Source organism: Ovis aries, chromosome 1 (genome assembly GCF_016772045.2).
Source record: "Ovis aries strain OAR_USU_Benz2616 breed Rambouillet chromosome 1, ARS-UI_Ramb_v3.0, whole genome shotgun sequence".
In the NCBI taxonomy this organism is placed as follows: domain Eukaryota; kingdom Metazoa; phylum Chordata; class Mammalia; order Artiodactyla; family Bovidae; genus Ovis; species Ovis aries.
The window spans coordinates 105,960,741-105,981,549 of NC_056054.1; the positions used below are offsets into that span (position 1 = coordinate 105,960,741).

At 44.7% G+C, this 20,809-nt stretch overlaps 1 protein-coding gene across 1 annotated transcript; it reads left to right on the plus strand.

Moving 5' to 3' along the window:
• Nucleotides 1-102: 102 nt before the first annotated feature.
• RXFP4 (relaxin family peptide/INSL5 receptor 4) lies at nt 103-19,867 on the plus strand. Its single transcript, XM_060415041.1, has one exon. It carries the CDS (start codon nt 17,740-17,742, stop codon nt 18,859-18,861), a length of 1,122 nt encoding a protein of 373 aa, XP_060271024.1. The 5' UTR covers nt 103-17,739; the 3' UTR covers nt 18,862-19,867.
• Nucleotides 19,868-20,809: the final 942 nt, after the last annotated feature.

The following is a 20,809-nucleotide window of genomic DNA, read 5'->3' on the forward strand; positions in this document are numbered from 1 at the left end:
CTACTCCACTACCACCTTCCCGTCACTTCCGCCCCCAACGCCCTTACGCAGAGCCTCTTCCGGTCGTGAGGCAAAGCGGTTCCGGTGTAAACGTCTATTCCTATTGGACTCTGATTTCAAGGCGTCTGGAGTTGTGCGAGCCTCTAGGGTGTGACCTTCCTGCTTGCGCCTTGCCCTTGAAAAAGATGGCTGTTAAACCTCATCTTCAGGAAGAATTGGGGCAAGGAGAATTCATCTTTGCTGTGGGCAAGTTGGTAGCCTAGAAGACAATACGCATGAGTCAGGGAATTAAACAGATTTTTACCCCCAATTCACTTATATTACTGTGGAGTCCCAGCCTGTGGCTTGGAAGAGTGCTTTCCCAGACTTTTTCGAACTTCACGTTTCAGTTACATGTTTAGGAAAATGGGAACGATTCCTCCTCTCAAAGGTTATTCGAAGATATTTTTTTTTTTTCTTTTTTTCATTTCTGTGTGCCTAGTCCCATTTTAAGAGCGAGGCATATAAAGACAAACCAGCCGCGGGTCCTCCCTTTCTATTGCTCGTAATGTGGCGGGGTAGGCACGCTGGCAATTACATAAAATAGGAATGTGTGATAAGCAAAGATGAAGAAGATAGAATACTCAACTTGGTGGAGCTTACACGCAGGTATATGAAAAAAACGGAATTTAAACGTCCGGGTGAGGGTTGGAGGAATGATCCAGCGTTTGTTATGAAACACAGTGTTCTGGATCTGCCTACTTAACGGTTGAATTGGCCGAGTGCCGGGCGGGACCCGGAAAGCCCTTGGATACCGGCTGAGTTGATTCTGAAAGCCAGAGATTACCAGCATGTAGGGTATCTTGGAGCAGCAAGGAGTCTCTAGATTGAGTAAATGCAGTATAATGGTATTTTTCAAATACGTTTACATTGTGGTAGGATTGACATTTAGTCGCGAAGTCGTGTCCAACCCTTTGTGACCCCATGGACTATAACCCACCAGGCTCCCATGGGATTTCCCAGGCAAGAATACTGGAATGAGTTGTCATTTCCTTCTCCAGGGGATCTTCCCCACCGAGGAATAGAACCCGTCTCTCTACGTTGGCAGGTGGGTTCTTTACCACTGAGCCACCAGGGAAGCCATCTCATAGGATTAATAGAATACAAATTCATTTGAAAGTCAAATAAATAGTTTTTCCCTCAGCATTTTATGAATAAATGTCCTTTCCATACAAATGCCACCATTATTATATATGAAATTAAATGTGTCCTATTTCTGCACTTTTCTATTGCATGAATCAATTTTTTCCTTTACTATATGTCGTTATAACAATTTTATGCCTACCTTAATATCTGTTAGGGCAAGGCCATATTCCTACATTCCTTTGCTTATATTGACAGGTGTGTTTTTACAAATGAATTTCAGATTTAAAAACGTTGTTTTCTCTTTGTGTTGTCTCCCCAGAACACACTGTTGATGGGATTATGACTGAAATTACATTGTGTTTATTTTTTCCTTTTTTTTTTTAAATTGAGCTATAATTTACATACTGTAAAAATTTACTATTTTCGAAAGGGTAGCTTACAGGTACAATTCATTGCTTTTTAGTATATTCACAAAGTTCTGCAAGTATCACCAGTATCTAATTTCAGATCATTTTCATCACCTACAGAGGAACTCTGCTTCCATAAGCAGTCACCCAATTTTCCCTTCCGGCCAGCTACTGGGAACCACTAATCTACTTCCTGTCTCTGTGGATTTGCCTATTCTGGCACTTTATATAAATGGAATCACAGGATTTGTGACCACTTGTGTCTGGCTTTTTTCACTTAGTATAGTGTTCTCACAGTTCATCCAAGTTGTAGCATGTGTCAGTACTTCATTCCTTCTTATGGTCAAATACTATTCCATTGTATGGTTATACCACAATTGTTTATCCACTCATCTGCTTATAGATATTCATCATTTCTCTATCCCCTTTGGAGAAAATCCTACTGAAATCCTTTGCCCATTTTAAAATTGGGTTATTTATCTTTTTTTTGTTAAGTTGTAAGTATTCATTATTTATTATGAATCCAAGTCCCTTCAGGTATATGACTTGCATTCTATAGGTTGTCTTTTCACTTTTCTTTCTTTTTTTTTGGTCTTTTCACTTTTCTTGAGTTAGTTTTACTGATTTTAAAATCATCCATTTTACCTAGAATTTAAAATGTTTTGCATAAAATTTGATTAAAGGTCTCTTATTCTTTTAATCTCATTTGTATGGCTACTTCCTTCTGTTCTGTCTTTTTTCTTTTCTTTTTATTTTCCTTATCCTCGCCCGGGTCTTGTCTGTTTGTTCAACCTTTTGAAGAATCCATAATTTAGTTTTAATCATCAATATGTTCATCAATTCATCAATAGCAAATTAAAGGTTTGGTTTTTTTTTAAGTCTTTATTAAATTTGTTACAACATTGCTCTGTTTTATGTTCTCTTTCTTGGCCATGAGGCATGTGGGATCTTAGCTCCCCAATCAGGGATCAAACCCACACCCCCTGCATTGGAAAGTATAGTGTTTAACCACCAGGGAAACCCCTGAAATTTTGTTTTTATTCATTATATTCTCCTTTTGGTAATATTTAATGTTTTTCCTAGTTTCTTAAGTTAAATGCTTAGTTTACTTATTTAAAATTATTTTAGAATTTCCCCAAGAAAATTTATTTGTTGGTACAACCAAGTCTGATTTTCTATACTCCATTCAATTGCACTTTGTGATATTGCTAATTGAAAAAAATCTCTCTAAAGTGAGAGAGGTTAGGCTGAGGTCATTTTTCCTTCCTGTTTGCTGCATGGTCAAAAAAAAAAAAAAAAAAACAACTGACATGAATCTGAATGACTGTGCATTTCCTGGTGCTCATTTGGGTAGTATTAGGTAATCTACCAACCCTAAGGCAGTGACAGCTTGGAGTTCATATAAAACTCATATGACTGGACCCTATAACCTCTCTCAGTATCCTGTCCTGACCCTTGAAACTTGCCACTCCCTCATTGTTTCAGTGGCACTTTCTGTCTAAAATCCAAATAGCGGTGGTACACATCCATACCTGCCCCCTTGAGTATCTCCCTGAATCCATTTAGATCAGCCCCAGATTGGAAAATGATGACACTGGATCTTGCCATTCTGTCCTGATGTCCTCACCCACAACAGTGGGAGTTATGATGGGGAAAAAGAAAAGATGGAGAGTGGGCTTTCACAGGGTCTCCAGTATATTCACCAGCACCGTTTGGGGTGTCACCTTCTACCTCAAGTGCTTTTGAATAATTTTTCCAAACAGATTTCCTATGAAGAAATCTGCTATCACTTCTAAAAACAGTTTAGATAGCAGATAACACAATCTGCTATCACCTCTAAAAGCCTTCTTACAAATGAGAAGTCTGTCAAAAAGAGAAGAATGGAGCAACTGTTCAAGAAATAGAGTGTCTAGCCCCACCTCAGCCTCTGTTGAGTCTGGGGTATACTTGTGCTAAGTCCTTTATAGCCAGGACGTTTCCCAGTGTAGTTTTAAAATATGATTCCTGGGACTTCCCTGGTGGTTCAGCAGCTAGATTTCTCACTCCCAATGCAGGGGGCCCAGGTTCAATCCCTGGTCAAGGAACTAGATCCCACATATTGCAACTAAAAGATCTCAGATGACGCCATGAAGCCAGAAGATCCTGAGTGCCACAACTGAGACCTGGTGCAGCCAGGTACAAAAATAAAAGAATAATCTTTTTAAAAATAAATAAAACATGATTCCCCCTCCCTCCCCCTCACTTGAGCTAGCTTCAGTGAGCCTTGGCTATTTGTATACTTGGAAAATAAGTCGATGACTAAGAGTAGGTTTACACAGAAACAGACTCAGAGACAACAGACTTGTGATTGCCAAAGAGGGATTGGGGGAGGGACTGATTGAGAGTTTGAGATTAACAGATGCAAACTGTTATATATAGGATGGCTAAACAAGGCCCTACTGTATAGCACAGGGATTTATATTCAATATCCTGTGGATTAATATCCAATAGGCCATATGGAAAAGAATATGAAAAATAATGTATGTATGTATCTATATGTATAACTGATGTTATACATCACTTTGCAGTACAGCAGGAATTAACACTGTAAATCAACTATACTTCAATAAAAAAATTTTTTTTAAAGAATGGGTTTGCAAATCATAGACCCTCGGTGAAACTGTGACTGGCTGGTATCAGTTAACCCATTCCCGACCGAGAATTCAACAGTGACAAAGCTAAACCAAGAGACACAGCAAACCCCAGAGGCCCTGTTAGCAGAATGGGAGGATTATACTCCATGCTTATTATTCTTTAGAGCCTTAGGAGAAGCACAGTCCCTAAAGAGATGAACATTTTGTTCCAGGTTTCTCTGATGAAAGGCATAGGAAGAAGAAAAACCAAAAACTGAATTTTTGTAATCCTGTTAGGCAAAACTCTTTCACCCCGTAGGCTGAAACTACTTAAGGCCAGGTGTTGGAAGATTAACCTTTTCTTGTCGTATTTTAGGTCATACGAAATTATTTGCCATACTGGATTATTGTGACTAAGGTTAATGTGCTGAGTGGCCACGACTAGGCTCTTGACAATTGGAATGTGGATTTCTGGGAGAGCCAGAAGAAGTAGGGAAACCCCTAGCATCTGGGTTGCTTAAAAACACTTGTCAATGCAGCACTTCCCCCACCAAAACATGACTTTTCATAGGATAATCATGAATGGACTTGCAGGTAAAACATTGTGTCATCTCAAATGTGGTTTCTCATCAAGGGCCCAAGGACAAAGCCATTGGAATCGCAGCAGAAGGGACAGGCGACATTCAGGCTTGGGTTTCCGCCAGGCCACAAATTCCTGCAGGACTAATTTTCCTGGAGAAATAACCACCATCAGAAAAAGGTCATGGTTTTAAAACCACCATCAAAATCACCATTTGGCAACAATGATAGTAACAATGGAGTCAGACAAGAATCATCAATGAATGCTATAGTGTATCAAAGAAAGAGGAGTAGCAGCATGTTTACATAGTCTCAAGGTACTTCCTCACAAGATACTTATTAGGCACAAAAGGGAAATAATATGTTTACAGCAGTGGAGGAATCTAGCAAACACCACTTTAACTAAATAAGCCACGTGATACGTGTCATGCACCTCTTGGTATAATGCTGTTAAGTGAACACATCACATAGTTCCCGCCAAAAGTTTCACAACCTGAGTGTAATTATAAGGAAATAGCAAACAAACCCAAGTGGGAAAATGTTATACAAAATAACTAGCTTTTACTCTTTTAAAATACATAGCAAAAAATGTCATAAAAGACAAAGCCTGTGGAACTATTCTGGATTAAAGGAAACTAAAGAGACATGCCACATGAGTGTAAGCCATGCTCTGAGATATCTTTTGCTAAAAAGACATTAAGGGGACAATTGGAAACAACTGAATAAGGTTTCAAGATTATTGTAGCAGTGTTGATCTGCTGATTTTAATCATTGTACTGTGGTCACATAAGAGCATATTCTTGTTTCCAGGAAACACACACTGAAAATTTTAGAGGGAAAGGAGCATCAGGTCTGCAATTTACTTTCAAATTGTTCAGGAAAAAAAAAAAATAGATGTAATTTAGTTACATTTAAAAGCAAATGTGAAAAAATGTTAACATTTGGGGAATCTGAGTAAAGGGGATACAGAAATTCTTTGTACTATTCTTGTAGCTTTCTCTAAATCAGGAATTATGTCAAAAGAAAAAAAATACCAAAAGGAAGAAGAAAACTATCACAACAGTAAAACAAACTTAGAAGTGTTTAAAAAAGGAGAGGCAACTGAATTGCCAGAAAAACACCAGATCTGAACTGTTGGGTCCTGAGTTTGACTCATATCAGCATAGCAAGGCATCTCAACCTCTCCAGCAACGCTTAATCCCAAATAAAGAGGGTAATGGCAGAAAAGAAATATTTTAGGAGTTCAATTCCATGGAGAAAGTGTTCATCAGTAACTATCTCAGGGATAATCCGAAGATCAGTGTTAAAACTTCCCAACAAGCAAAAACAACGTAATCAAATGTTTTGACTAAGGCACGCCCCCTACTTGTAAGGATGTGTCAGCAAACTGGTGCTGGAAATTCAATCGTGTTCAAACACAGTCACCCAGCCGTGGGTACCCCTGTAGTATCAATCCAGTGCTTACCCTATAAACCGGCTTACTGAGCTGAGGGATGTGAAACAACTCTGAGGACTTGACCAATGTATGGTGTTGATATACTGAAGGATGCCTTCTATTTTCTCCCCTTTAATTAAGAAGTTTTTTGTAACTGTGTTTTTCCTCTAGTGTTTACATCAGATGTCTGGGTACTTAGTTTCTAAAAGGTGTAAGATGCAGCTGATCTGCAAAGAGAAGCAAGAGAATGGAGCAGATGTGCTGAGAGAATCAGAAACAGGAACCAAATGAAAAGCAGAAGGAATAAAGCTTGTCTCCTGAGGGCTGCATTGTTTTGTCTCCCTATTATCTCACCTGAATCCATTCCGATCTACTAAAACTCTAAAAATGCATTCTTGGCGCTACTCTTTCATGCCAACGTGCCCACCAGCTGCAGTGGAGAAAGGAGAGAGAAGTGGGAATAGGTAGCCAAAACAGTGAGGATTTTCCCAGGCCTCTGGCATGATAAACACCAGCCTGTCCTTAGATACAAGTTTCAGTACTAGAAGCAACTCAAGGGGGTTCCTTGCAATAAAAGAGGAACTGTAAAAAAAAAAAAAAAAAAGAACAAGAGGAAGAGAATGCCTGATGCAGCAGGATCTGGAAAGAGAAGGACTTAAGAACACAGATGGAGAGATTGGTCTTGAACAGGAAGAGGAATACTTCATCCTAGTAATTAGAAAAAGAAATTCACACACATATTTTTAAAAAACTGATTTTTTTAATTCTGCAACCACGTTAGTGGCTCAGTTGGTTAAAAACCCACCTGCAGTTCAGGAGACCAGGGTTTGATCCCTGGGTTAGGAAGACACCCTGGAGAAGGAAATGGCTACACACTCGTGTTCTAGCCTGGGAAGTCCCATGGACAGAGGAGCAGAGCGGGCTACTGTCCATGGAGTCACAAGAGTTGGACATGACTCTGACTAAACCACAACAACCACAAAAGCCAAGGTAACATGTAACCATCAAACCCTGTTTTTAAACCTGTTGAATCAATGAACAACTTGCCTTAGTGAACATCATTCAATCAGTGTCAACCCCTCATTTCTCAAAGTCAGACTGTCTTCAGTCAACAGCAGTCTCATAAGAGTAATCATCTCCCAAGGATGATGTCTATCTACGTATGCCTCTGAAAATACATTAGCTCCTGAACCCCAGCTTCCCCAAACCCTGTGGCCAGAAGATTTACAGTCTGCTTTGCCCATAGAGATAATATCTGACCAAGATGTCTAGCTCTTATTGTGTTGCTGTTGTTTAGTCACTAAGTCGTATCTGACTCTTTTGCAACCCCGTGGACAGCAGCCCACCAGGTTCCTCTGTCCATGGGATTTCCCAGACAAAAATATTGAAGATCTCCTTCTCCAGGGGGATCTTCCTGACCTAGGGGTCAAATCTGAGTCTTCTCCATTGGCAGGCAGACTCATTACCATTGAGCCACCAGGGAAGCCCCTCTCTTTCTGTAAGCAGTACATTTAGTGAGCATTTCTGGTTTCTTCCCAGTATTTATGGACATATCTGCATTCCTTTCTGCTTAAACCAAGATGCTTCTCTTAACAAGTAACAGAAAAACTAGCTCAAATGTCTCAAGCAATAATAAGTGTATTGTCTTATAGCTACAAGTCCAAAGATGGTGTAGGCCCAGCTTCTCTGCTCTGCCTGTCTCCGTGGGAAGGCTTTGTCCTTAAACTGGCTTCCTTCATTCTAACAGGATGACAGCCAACACCAACTGAGGCATATGTTTCTATGTTTAGCTCCAACAGGAGAAATAAATTCCGTCTGCCAATCAGAATGAAAAACCCTTCCCCCCAACCTTCAGTCTGATTGGACCAACCTGTGGACTAGTAACTCTCATCAGGATAATGTCAGATGTTGATGGCTTACTCCTTGACTTTTTTAACTCAAAAAAATTGTTTTAATTTAATTAATTTATTTATTTGGCTGCACTGGGTCTTTGTTGCTTTGCACAGGCTTTCTCTAGTTGCAGGGAGCAGGGGCTACTCTTCCTTGCGGCCCATGAGCTTCCCTGGGGAAGCACAGGCTCTAGGCCCACCGACTTCAGTAGTTGCAGAACTCGGGCTCAGTAGTTGAGGCTCACAGGCACTAGAGCTCTGGCTCAGTAGTTGCGGCCCATGGGCTTAGTTGATCCTCAGCCTGAGGAAGCTTCCTGGCCTAGGGATCAAACCTGTGTCTCCTGCATTGGCAGGCAGGTTCTTATCCACTGCACCATCAGGGAAGCCCAATCCTTGACTCTTGAAACAGTTACCTCCAAGAGAATGGTGACATAGTGATTGACTCAAACTTATCAGCATCCACTCCTAGAGCCGAAGATGGAGTTAGCTTCCTCCAAGTCATGTGAGCTCTGTTGAGAAGAAATGGACGCGGACAAAATTAAGTTCTTTAGAAAGGAAAAGGGGTGCTTCTCTGGTGGTTCCGTGGCAAAGAGTCTACCTGCCGATGCAGGAGACACTGGTTTGATCCCTGGTCTGGGACAATTCCACATTCCGGGGCACAACGAAGCTGATGCTCCGCGACTATTGGCCTCTGCTCTAAAGCCCTGGAGCTGCGACTACCAAAGCCCCTGCACTCTAGAGCCCTTGCTCTTTAACAAAAGAAGCCGCCACAATGAGAAGCCCCTGCACCCCAAGTAGAGAGTGTCTCTTGTGAAAACTAGAGACAAGGCCTCGAAGCAATGAAGACCCAGCACAGCCCAAGATAAATAAACTGTAGAAACTGTTCTTAAAAAAAAAGGAAGACGGGGACGTGGATACCAAGAAAACAGCCAAACATGGTCGCAAAACTACTGGACCTTTTCTTTTATGGTGTACCCATGACCACCTTCTACTGAAGACGTCTAATTTCAGATCTTCAAGACCAGCTCTCTTTCCAGACTCTTCCAACTGCATATTGGGTTGCTGTACCCAAGTGGTTCACAAATTTTTCAACCTTGTTTTCCTCCTGTATTTTCTGATGCCAATGTGATACATGTATCCAGCCATCCAATCATGTACCCTTCATTCACTTAATTCCTCAGGGTTGCCGAATAGTCAACCTAATCCCTCCCTTTTCTTTCTTTTTTTTTCATTGGCCTCACCATGAGGCATGTGGAGTCTTAGTTTCCAGTTGTTCATTGTTGTTCCGTTGCTATTATTTGTGATCTCATGGACCGCAGCATGCCAGTCTTCCCTGTCCTTTACTATCTCCTGGAGTTTGCTCACATTCATGTCAATTGAATTGATGATGCTATCTAGCCATCTCATCCTCTGCCACCCTCTTCTCCTTTTGCCTTTAATCTTTTCCAGCATCAGGATCTTTTCCAATGATTTGGTTCTTCACATCAGGTGCCCAAAGTATTGGAGCTTCAGCTTCAGGATCAGTCCTTCCAATGAATATTCCAGGTTTATTTCCTTTAGGATTGACTGGTTTGATCTTCTTGCTGTCCGAGGGATTCTCAAGAGTCTTCTCGAACACCACATTCAAAAGCATCAATTCTTTGGCACTCAGCTTTCTTTAGAGTCCAACTCTCACATCCATACACGACTACTAGAAAAATCATAGTTTTGACTAGATGGACCTATGTCAGTAAACTAATGTCTCTGCTTTTTAATATGCTGTCTAGGTTGGTCATAGCTTTTCTTCCAAGGAGCAAGCAAGCATCTTTTAATTTCATGTCTGCAGTCACCATCTGCAGTGATTTAGGAGCCCAAGAAAAGAAAGTCTGTCACTGTTTCCATTGTTTCCCCATCTATTTGCCATGAAGTGATGGGACCGGATGCCATGATCTTAGTTTTTTGAATGTTGAGTTTTAAGCCAACCTTTTCACTCTCCTCTTTCACCTTTATCAGGAGGCTCTTTAGTTCCTCTTCACTTTCTGCTATTAGAATGGTATCATCTGCATATCTGAGGTTGTTGATATTTCTCCTGGCAGTCTTGATTCCAGCTTGTGCTTCATCCAGCCCAGCAGTTTGCCTGATGTACTCTGCATATATGTTAAATAAACAGGATGACAATATACAGCCTTGTCATACTCCTTTCCCAGTTTTGAACCAGTCAGTTGTTCCATGTCCAGTTCTAACTGTTGCTTCTTGAACCACATACAAGTTTCTCAGGAGACAGGTAAGGTAGTCAGGTATTCCTGTCGCTTTAAGAATTTTCCACAGTTTGTTGTGATCTACACAGTTAAAGGCTTTATAGTAGTCAGTGAAGCAGAAGTAGAGGTTTTTCTGGTAATCCCTTGCTTTCTCTATGATCCAACGAATGTTGGCAGTTTGATCTCAGGTTTCTGTGCCTTTTCTAAACCCATCTTGTACATCTGGAAGTTCTCAGTTCACAGACTGGTGAAGCTTGAAGGATTTTGAGCATAATCAAACCTGTGTCTCCTGCAGTGGAAGGACAACCAGGGAAGTCCTTCTTCCCTCTTCTTATCACATTACATCCCCAGTCAATTAATTCTATTTCTTAAATATAATCCATATTCCTTCCCTCCTCTACTTCCTAACTATCTCAGCACCTGTTTACAAAAGCCTCCTAACTGATATTTCTTTTCCTGCCATTCTTGGCCTCTTTGAATAATCTTTCACATTGTCAACAGATAAAAAGTAGATCTGATTCTGTCACTGCTTAGATTAAAAACTTTTAGTGGCTTCTCATTCTGACACATTAAGAGTAGAGATGGTGGCTGATTGGGCTGATGTGAGGTTAGGGATCTGGATTAGCGTCTCCTACTTCTAGGGCTTCCCAGGCGGCACTAGTAGTAAAGAACCCACCTGCCAGTGCAGGAGGCATAGGAGAGGTAAGTCCAATCCCTGGGTTGGGAAGATCTCCTGGAGGAGGGCATGGCAACCTCCTGGGGCCCAGCCCTGGTGGATCCTGGGAATTCGAAGCGTGCTCCAGATGGGAATTAGCCTGAAAAGGAGAGAAAGAAAAGAAGACATGGGGGAAACCAGTCTTTCCAGGAACTGGTCCATCTCTTTATTTTTCAGGAAAGCTTTTATACTTTAAGTTGTACATAGAGATCAGTGGATAATACAAAGTCATGCAGGGTCAGCAGACCTGACCCTTATCGAGACCAGGCACTCTTTATGCATGCATACAAAGGTCTTAGGTGGTTTTACATCATCTTCTGGCCAGGGGGCCTGCTAACATTTTATGACCCTTTCTTTCTGATAATGGTCAGTCAACCAGAAAACTTATTTTCTCCAAAGGTGATTTTTCTTAAGTCAGGCGCTACTCTCCAAAAGCACCAGATTAAGTTGCATTCCTACAGGGCAAAGGTGCAGTGGGCTATAATCAAGAGAAGAATTTACTAGCCTAAGGTCTAACGTGATTAATATCAAAGGTTATTACTTATTTTTCCCATATGCCAGTTACATCAATTAATGTATATAAGGGACAAGGGGTATGGAGACTTAGCAGCTAATATTGGCTCAACAATGGAACCCTCCACTGGTATATTTCTAACAACCCACTAATACCACACTAATAATTTCTAACTTCTCAAAAGACTCTGTATTTAGAAAGTTTAGAGCGTCTCGCGCCTCTCACGGTTGGAAGGCTGTGAACAATCACATGTGTGGTTATAAGAGGCCGGATAAACTTGTCAGGCAGGCTAAAGAGCCATCAGAGGAGTTTTCGGACTGAAACACTCTTGTTATGCCCAGGAGACTTATTAACTGGAGCTCTAAGTTAACTCTTTTCAGAGAAAGGTGGTGGGGGATAGCCACCTGTTAATGTCAGAAGAGTTGGTGAAAGGCATAATGCAATAAGGCGGACAGACTCTATTTTGGGGATGGATGCTCAAGAAGGTCCAGGGGGGTTCCCTCGAGGCCTGATCTCGCCTTTGCCTGTCAGGCCTCTTCCTCATGACCTTTGCCAAGGGCGGGATTCCCCATGCTGGCTCCCGGCAGCAACCCATTCCAGTATTCTTGCCTGGAGAATCCCACGGACAGAGGAAACTGGCAGGCTACAGTCCATGAGGTTGCAAAGGGTAGGACATGACTGAAGTGACTTAACACGCATGTCCATTACTGAAAACTTAAACTTTTGGGGGGTTCTAGAACAGTAACCCCCAGAAGAGCCTCCGGTCATCTACATGCATGTGGAAGTGTCTGCCCCAGTCCTTTCTCAGGAAGATGAATACCTGTCATCTGACATGGAAACCTACCTTTCAGGTGGGGGGCCTTAAAAGACAGAAAGGCTAGGATTCTCAGAGCCACAGCCTGGGACACCCAGAGTGGGGTGCTCTACAGTGAACCTGGTCCAGAGCAAATGGAGTTAGCAATGAGGCTGTTCTGTTTCAGAGGAGCACACTGCTAGGATTGGAGGCTAGGCAGGCAGGACTTGGCTGCACTGTAGATGAACCTGGAATGAACAGGTGGGAGGGAGAACAGGTGCTTCTGTGAAGCAAATGGGAAGGGACGACCTTGGCCTGGCAGTCATCAGGGCTCTTTCCCCCACGGTTGCTGTTGTACCAGTCCACGGCAGTAATCCCTTCGTTTTCATTGTTGAGGAGCATTCCACCGTGTGAAAACACCACAGTCTCTTTATTCATTTACCTCCTGGAAAATTAGATTATCCACTTGAGTTCTTTCCCATTTTAAGCTACTTCAAATAAAGCTGCTGTGAACACTGGTGTACATGTCTTCATGTGAATATGTACTTTCATTCTTCTTGAGTAAATGCTTAGGAATAGAATGGCTAGGCCATATGAGGTGCATGTTTAACTTTTTAGAAAATGCCAAATTGCTTTACAAAGTGATCGTACCATTTTACATTCCTATTAGGAATGTATGAAAGTTTTGGTACCCTACTTCTTCACCAGCAGTTGGTATGATCAGTTTCTTTGTTTTTGTTTTCATCTGAGACATTCTAATCAGAAAATAGTACTGTCTCACTGCGGTTAGTCTTTGCATTTCCCTGGAGGCTAACGATGTTGAGTGTTTTCTCATGTGTTTATTTGCTATCTCTATATCTTTTTTGATGAACTATCTGTTCAAATCCTTCACCCTTTTTAAAAAATAAGGTGGTTTTCTGATTACCAAAATTTGAGAATTCTTTGATAGTCTAGCTATGTTTCTTTATAAGTTCTATGATCTGCAAATGTTTTCTTAGTCTGTGGTTTACCTGTTCATTCTCTTAACAGAAGTTCTAGGCTTGTGGTTGCCAAGGGAGAGGGGGTTGGGGGAGGGATAGATTGAAAGCTTGGGATTAGCAGATACAAACTATTATATATAGAGTGGCTAAACAACAAGGTTCTACTGTATAGCACAGGGAACTATATTCAATATCCTGTAATAATAAACCATAATGGAAGAGAATATGAAAAGGGATATATATTTTATATATAACTGGATCACTTTGCTGTACACCAGAAACTAACACAACATTGCAAATAAAGTATACTTCAAGAGGGCATTTCCGTGGCTGTCCAGTGGTTTAGACTTTGCCTTCCAATGTAGGGAGTGCAAATTCAATCTCTGGTCAGGGAGCTAAGACAAAAGGAACACTGTAACAAATTCAAAAGAGACAAAAGGGGAAAAAAAAAACCACCTCTGATTTTAAATAAAATAAACTGAAAAAAAAAAAAAAACCCCAAGCGCAGAGTTCTTCATTTCAATGAAGTCCAATTACTCACTTTTTGCAGTTACAGACTGTGCTTTTGATGTTGTACCTAAGAATTTTTTGCCTAACCCAAGGTTATAAAAATTTCTCCTTTGTTTTCTTTTAGAAGTTTTGGCATTTTAGGTTTTATATTTAGATCTATGATCCATTTTTGAGTTAATCTTTGTGCATGGTGCGAGGTAGGGATCAAAGTTCTCTCACACACACTCTTTTAAATGTGAGTATTCAGTTGTTATAGAACCAATTGTTGAAAAGACTATTGTTCTTCAGTGAGTTGCCTTTGCACTTCTGGCAAAAATCAGTTGACTGTAAAAGTGTGGGCCTATTTCAGGACTCTTAATTCTGTGGATTTGTATGTCTAACCTTTTGCTGATACCATGTTGTCTTGACTACTGCAGCTTTATAGTAAGTCTTGGAACTGGGTACATGAGTTCTCCAACTTTATTATCTTTTTACTAAATTGTTTTGGCTCTTTTACAAAATCATTTGGCTATTTGCTTTTCCACATGAATTTTAGAATCAACTTGTCAGTTTCTCTTTGAAAAAGCTGCTAGAAAATTTTGACTAGAATTGCATTGAATCTACAGACCCATTATGAGGAGAATTGACATCTTATTATTGAGTCTTCAAACTCATGAACACAGTATGCCTCTCTATCCATTTATTAAAATCTAAATTTCTGCAGTCATTTATAGTTTTCAATATACCAGTACTGTACATCTCTTGTCAGACTTATCTCTAAGATTTTTATTTTTTATTTTTGATGCTCTAGCAGCTTCATCTTAATATGGAAAATAAGAGATGGATCACCATCTCTGCTTTTGTAATTTTTCTGTAAATTATAAAGCTATGCCAAAATACACAGCTGAGAGAAAAAATAATTCCTTGCCTTGGGAAAAAAAATAAAGTTGAGAGAGCGCGACAGAGACTGGTTCAGAAGTTTGGTAAAGAACCCACCTGCCAATGCAGGAGACATAAGAGACATGGGTCCAATCCCTGGGTTGGGAAGATGCCCTGGAGGAGGGCATGGCAATTCAGTATCCTTGCCTGGAAAATCCCATGGACAGAGGAGCCTGGCAGGCTAGAGTCCACGGGGTTGCGGAGTCAGACGTGACGGAAGTGACTTAGAACGCACACTCCTACTTCTGCCACTGGGCAGTCCTCCAAGCAGCTAGTCTCTGCTTTAGTTCAGTTGCTAAGTCTCCACCATAAATACAGATGCAAAGATTCCTTCTCTTTATGTTTTGCGGGCAAAGATCCATTCTCTTTATGCTCTGTGGAGGGATAACTCAGTCCTATCCTCCTTCTCTCCCAATTCTTCTTTCCTAGGCTTTGGAGTGCAGGACAGGGATGTGGGGTTGAGCAGACATGTGGACTGCACAAGGGGAGGGTGTTCAGGTGACTAAAGGGAAGGCCCGTATGTTACAAGTCCCTTTCACCCCACTGCAGAATCCTTGGATTCTGAGACTGAAAAGGGGGCTGGAAAAGAATGGCTCTGGAGGGTAATATGAACAAGAGATGGAAAAATAATTTTTATTGAATCCAGTTCCTCCTCCTCTCTCAGCAGTTGCAGGTGAAGACCACTGGGAGTTGTCACTATCCCTCTGTGCATATCCTGCTGCTGTTTTCCTTGGGGCTTCTCAGGGGCAGGGTCTGGCACTCTAGAAAGGGAAGAGATTAGAGGTGGAAAGAAATGCCCAGAGGGTTTTGTGATGTATTGGAAAGAGCTAGAGTCTAGCAGTCAGAAGATTTTATCTCAAATCCTGACTCTGACACTACTTCCTGGTGCCCTTGAGCAAGTCACTTTCACTCTATGAAAAGAGGAGTTGAACAAGATGGTGTAGAAGATCCCACCCACCTCAAAGAGCTTACTGTATTTCCTGAGGAGAGGGGCCGTGTCATGTTTTCGTCTCCCCAACATCTAGCACAATGCTTGGCATGTAATAAGTGTTCAAGAGATGCTGTGATTAGTGAAGAGTGGATGGATCAAGGAGTGATCTAACAAGATACTAAAATGAAAGGGCCCAAAGGGAAGTTCTTAAACTCAGTCAGTTGGTGGCACCACCTCTCTATACAACCACAAGGGAGTGTTGCTAGTCTCAGACCAAGGGAAAGGACTTAGATTAGGAACACATAAAGGTAAAAAAAAAAAAAGAAAGAAAAGAAATGACCAGAGGACCGGATATTTCAAATGGAAAGCAGAGCCCTGAAATTGACCCAGCTTCTGTTTTCCAAGTTGAGGGACAGTAGGTCCCACGCATTGAAAGACATAGCAGCTGCCAGATCAGCCAGGTGATGCTGGATGGCTGAAAAGCAAAGGCAGTCCTGAGGGAGGGAGTGATTAACACAAGTCACACAGGGGCAGTCCCTGAGGCTGGGAGGCAGCCTCTGGGGCTCACCTGAACTTGGGCTGGGCACTCCCTTCACATCCATCCCTTGCCAGAGAACCCAAACATCTGGGCACCCATTCTGAATCTCTTCCACCCCCAGGTCTCTCCTATAGGGTTCATCAAACCCACTGCTGATTATCCTAAAAGGGTCACTCTCCTCCTCCAGCACTCAAGGGAACTGAACGTCAAACATATTAATTCGCAGGCAGAGGGCAAGAAGGTGGTTGAATATTTTTGCAAAAGCCTCATTCTTCCTACCCCTCACCCCCATCACAGCAAATTGTGCAGCGGGTAAGGACACAGGCACAAAAGGCGGAGGACACACTGAAGCACTCACCCCATTTAGCACTGAGATCATGGGGAGACAGGATGAGGCATGGTGAGGGTGTATCTCAGCATCTACAGCTCTGAAATGGGGTTTGGGGGTTGGAGGAGACAGTGGGGGTTACCGCTGACTGCTGCCCCCACGGATTAGGGCAGGGAAGGGTGAAATGGCCGTGGGAGTGAGAGAGGTTAGCAGGACTCCTTAGCAGGGAGAGAACTGAGGGCATGCCCCAGGCCTGCTCAGGTCCTCATCGGCTCCAGCGGGGAGGGAACAGGAAGCTGTGACTTCCTCTCCCCTTTTCCTCCCTGCCCTTAACCTTAAGGTCACTGGCTGCTGCAGTGAATTCCAACCTGTTTTAGTTGGCATTGTTCCCCAGGCACGATGATCATAGCTGCTCATTATAAGAAGAGAGTAACTTGCTCCTTCCTGCCACAGATGCCCCCAACTTTTCCTTTGAAATAATAATCATTCACATTCGCGCAAATAGCCACGTACAAGGGCTTTTTCACAGGTGTTCTCTCATTTTGTCACACCCATTCTGTAACGCAGAGACTTTTATCTGAAAATTTTAAGCGAGGCTCAGGAGAGTCAAGTAACTCACCCACAGTCACAGAGCGAGCAGGGAGCAGCCCCGGGACTCCAGAACCTCTCCTCTTTCTCTCAGATACTATTTCTGATTCTCTGCCTCTGTGCACACTCCCAGGCCCCTACCTCCAGGCCCCAAGGGGACACTTGCTGCAGAGAAGGGGGCGCCTGAACATCAGAAGGAGTAGAGGGGGGCTCCAATTCGGTTCCTGTCACCCCTGAGATGGGGTATCTGTGGCCTCTCCCTGAGGCGGAGGTGTGGGGCTGCCCTCCCTTGTAGGGTCATTCTCCCTCCCCGCTTCCCGCTCTTCCACATGGGGCTCTACACACACAGAGATGCATACATGCACGCCCACACAGGCACACACACATTCGTGCCGGTGTTCACCTCTGCCTCACCTGCCCCACCCACCACCAAGACCAACAGAGAAGAGGAAGGCTGTCCTGTCCGTCCACAGCCCGCCCCCGAGGTGTGGGCGTGGGCTGGGTCTCCAGGCAGCCAGAGGCCCTGAGAACAGCGGACAAGCGCTCTGACCCAGTGTCCCGCTGAGCGCCTTAGGTGCCCCCTGCCAGGCTGGTAGGCACTGGCTGGCCCCTCCGCCCCACTGACGTCGGATGCCCCGCGATGCCCACGCCCAACGCCTCTGCCCCCCTGCCGGCTTTCTGGGTCAACGCCTCTGGAGGCAGCGTGCTGAGTGCTGCTGATGCCACGATGCCTGTTGGATTCCTAGCCCTGAGGGTCTCGGTTGCCCTGGCCTACGGGCTTGTGGGGGCTGTCGGCTTGCTGGGAAATTTGGCCGTGCTGTGGGTGCTGGGTAACTGTGCTCGGCGTGCCCCTTGCCCACCTTCTGACACTTTCGTCTTCAACCTGGCTCTGGCAGACCTGGGGCTAGCACTCACCCTCCCCTTCTGGGCAGCCGAGTCGGCACTGGACTTCCACTGGCCCTTCGGAGGTGCCCTCTGCAAGATAGTCCTAACGGCCACCGTCCTCAACATCTACGCCAGCATCTTCCTCATCACAGCGTTGAGTGTCGCCCGGTACTGGGTGGTGGCCGTGGCTGCAGGGCCAGGCACCCACCTCTCGCTCTTCTGGGCCCGCGTGGCCACCCTGGCCATGTGGGTGGCAGCTGCTCTGGTGACGGTGCCCACAGCTGTCTTTGGGGCCGAGGGCGAGGTGAGTGGTGTGCGCCTGTGCCTGCTGCGCTTCCCCAGCAGGTACTGGCTGGGGGCCTACCAGCTGCAGAGGGTGGTCCTGGCCTTTACGGTGCCACTGGGCATCATCACCACCAGCTACCTGCTGCTGCTGGCCTTCTTGCGGCGGCGGCGCCGGCGATGGCGGGACAGCAGGGGGGTGGCCCACTCCATCCGCATCCTTCTGGCCTCCTTCTTCCTCTGCTGGTTCCCCAACCATGTGGTCACGCTCTGGGGTGTCCTGGTGAAGTTTGACCTGGTGCCCTGGGACAGCACTTTCTACACCGTCCACACCTATGTCTTTCCTGTCACCACCTGCCTGGCGCACACCAACAGCTGCCTCAACCCCGTGCTGTACTGCCTTCTCAGGCGGGAGCCTCAGCGGGCCCTGGCAGACACCTTCAGGGACCTGCGAGCAAGGCTGTGGCCCCAGGGTCGGGGCTGGGTGGAACACGTGGCCCTAAAGGAAATGAGCAGGCAGTGGACGGAGAGCACCACTCAGGAGGGTGGCCTTTCCACCATGCTCACCAACCTGGACAAAGGGACACCTGGGTGAAGGGGGCAAGTGAAACACCCTCCTCTTTCTGGTTATCTGCCAAGTGCAGGATCCACGCGTCCTAGGGAAAGAGAGGTTGGCCTCTCTGCCTTGATGAAACACCCTTGGGGAAAGTCTGATCTTTGATCCCCGGCTCTGGCTGTGGGGAAAGGCAGGTGGCCAGGGCCCAGGTCCGGGCTGGGTACGACCAAGCCCAGTCTCCACATGGCAATGGGAATCGAAGAATAAACCTCTGGATTATCCACAAAGTGTCTGCACCTTTCATCTCAGTTCTACCTCCAGGTCAGTGTGGCCAAAAGGATTCTTTGCCCCTTTTCTGCCTTCTGTGAGAATTCCCAGGAAAATTTCCCTATGGGTTCTAGACTAATTGAGTCATAGGTCAGTAACTATCTCCCTCTGTCCTCTCTCTCTTTCCTCCCTCACCCCAGATGGGGTGTACCCTTGTCCTTCCCTGGTGCTGAAGCCAAATATGCCCTCCTCCCTTGGCTATCTCTACCTTCTTACCATCTCAGTAGCACCCATAGAAACTTGGTGCCCACAGACAGCTCCGAGGCAAAAGCTGGAGATCCCCCTGCTGTCTGCAGGATCTTGCCGGATCCCTATCTCCAGCCAAGCCTGGAGTGCAAACCTCTGCTGCTGGCTGGGAGTACCTTGTCTCTCCTTAAATCAGAATTTGGAGGAAGTGAAGATAAGGACAAGCCAAGATCATGGGTGAGGCATAGGGAGGTGAGATTCAGAAAGAGGTTGGGAGAAGAGGCGGCTGAGGGTGCGGACGTGTGCATGCTCAGTTGTGTCCAACTCTGAGACCCCATGGACTGTAGCCCACCAGGCTCCTCTGTCTATGGGATTTTCCCAGCAATAATACTGGAGTGGCTAGCCACGCTCTTCTCCAGGGGATCTCCCCGATCCAGGGATCAAAACTGCGGATTCTTCACCATTGCACCCCCTAGGTACCAGGATGAAAGTGCAGAAAGAGGTGCTAGTCTCCCACCTGTCCCACGTTCTTAGCTCAGAACATCAACTCAGGTGTCAGAACACCTGGATTCACCTCCTAGGTCTGACACTAACCAGCTGACGGACCTCAGTAAGTTAAACACTTCTCTATACCTGTTTTCTCAACTTAAGTTGGGCTGTTAAGGATTTAATGGTGCCTAGAATAGCTATTCTTACACTCCACGTGGGGTTACCACGTGGTACTAGTGGTAAAAAAAAAACCCGCCTGCCAAAGCAGGAGATTCAAGAGATGCGAGTTCAATCCCTGGGTCGGGAAGGTCCCCTGGAGGAGGGCATGGCCACCCACTCGTCTTCTTGCCTGGAGAATCCCATGGACAGAGGCGCATGGAGGGCTACAGTCCACAGGGTCACAAAGAATTGGACACGACTGAAGCCACTTGGCACGCACGCACACCCCGTGTAAAATGGAAACAGAGATGATAAAAAGGAGGAAATAAGGGGGGGTAACAGGGAGACAGGGACTGGAAACCATAAAGGTCTTTCCTGGAATTTTTACAAGTTCTGGAGTAAAATTAAAGTCACAAAAGGAAATGAGTGAGGGGGTGGCCCCTATTAAAGGTGTGCACTAAAGGGAGGGGTTCCCCTTTGGTTTCTATATCCATATATCCATAGATTTGCAGCAAAGACAACAGTCAGCCATCAGAAGGGATGTTCAAGGTTGGGGGCAGCCCTTGGAAAGGAGGGAGGTGGCAGAGGGAAAATGGAGCGGAGTTTCCACTGCCATTGCCCCACCCCACGCTCTAACAGGTCTTCTAACCCAGGAGGACTCTGGCCACTCAAGATCCCAGGGCAATAGCTGGGCACAGCGCCTCCCAAGTGCGTGGAGCTACCTCTGGATGGGGCACCCCCCTGCACCAGCTCCATCCAGTTGCTGAACAGAAGAGGCTCTAAAGAGTCACCTAATTCACAACATATTAAGCCATGCTAAAGAGAT

Excerpts from the sequence above, each read along its gene's own strand:
- RXFP4 (XM_060415041.1), top strand. The coding sequence starts at position 17,740 with ATGCCCACGCCCAACGCCTCTGCCCCCCTGCCGGCTTTCTGGGTCAAC.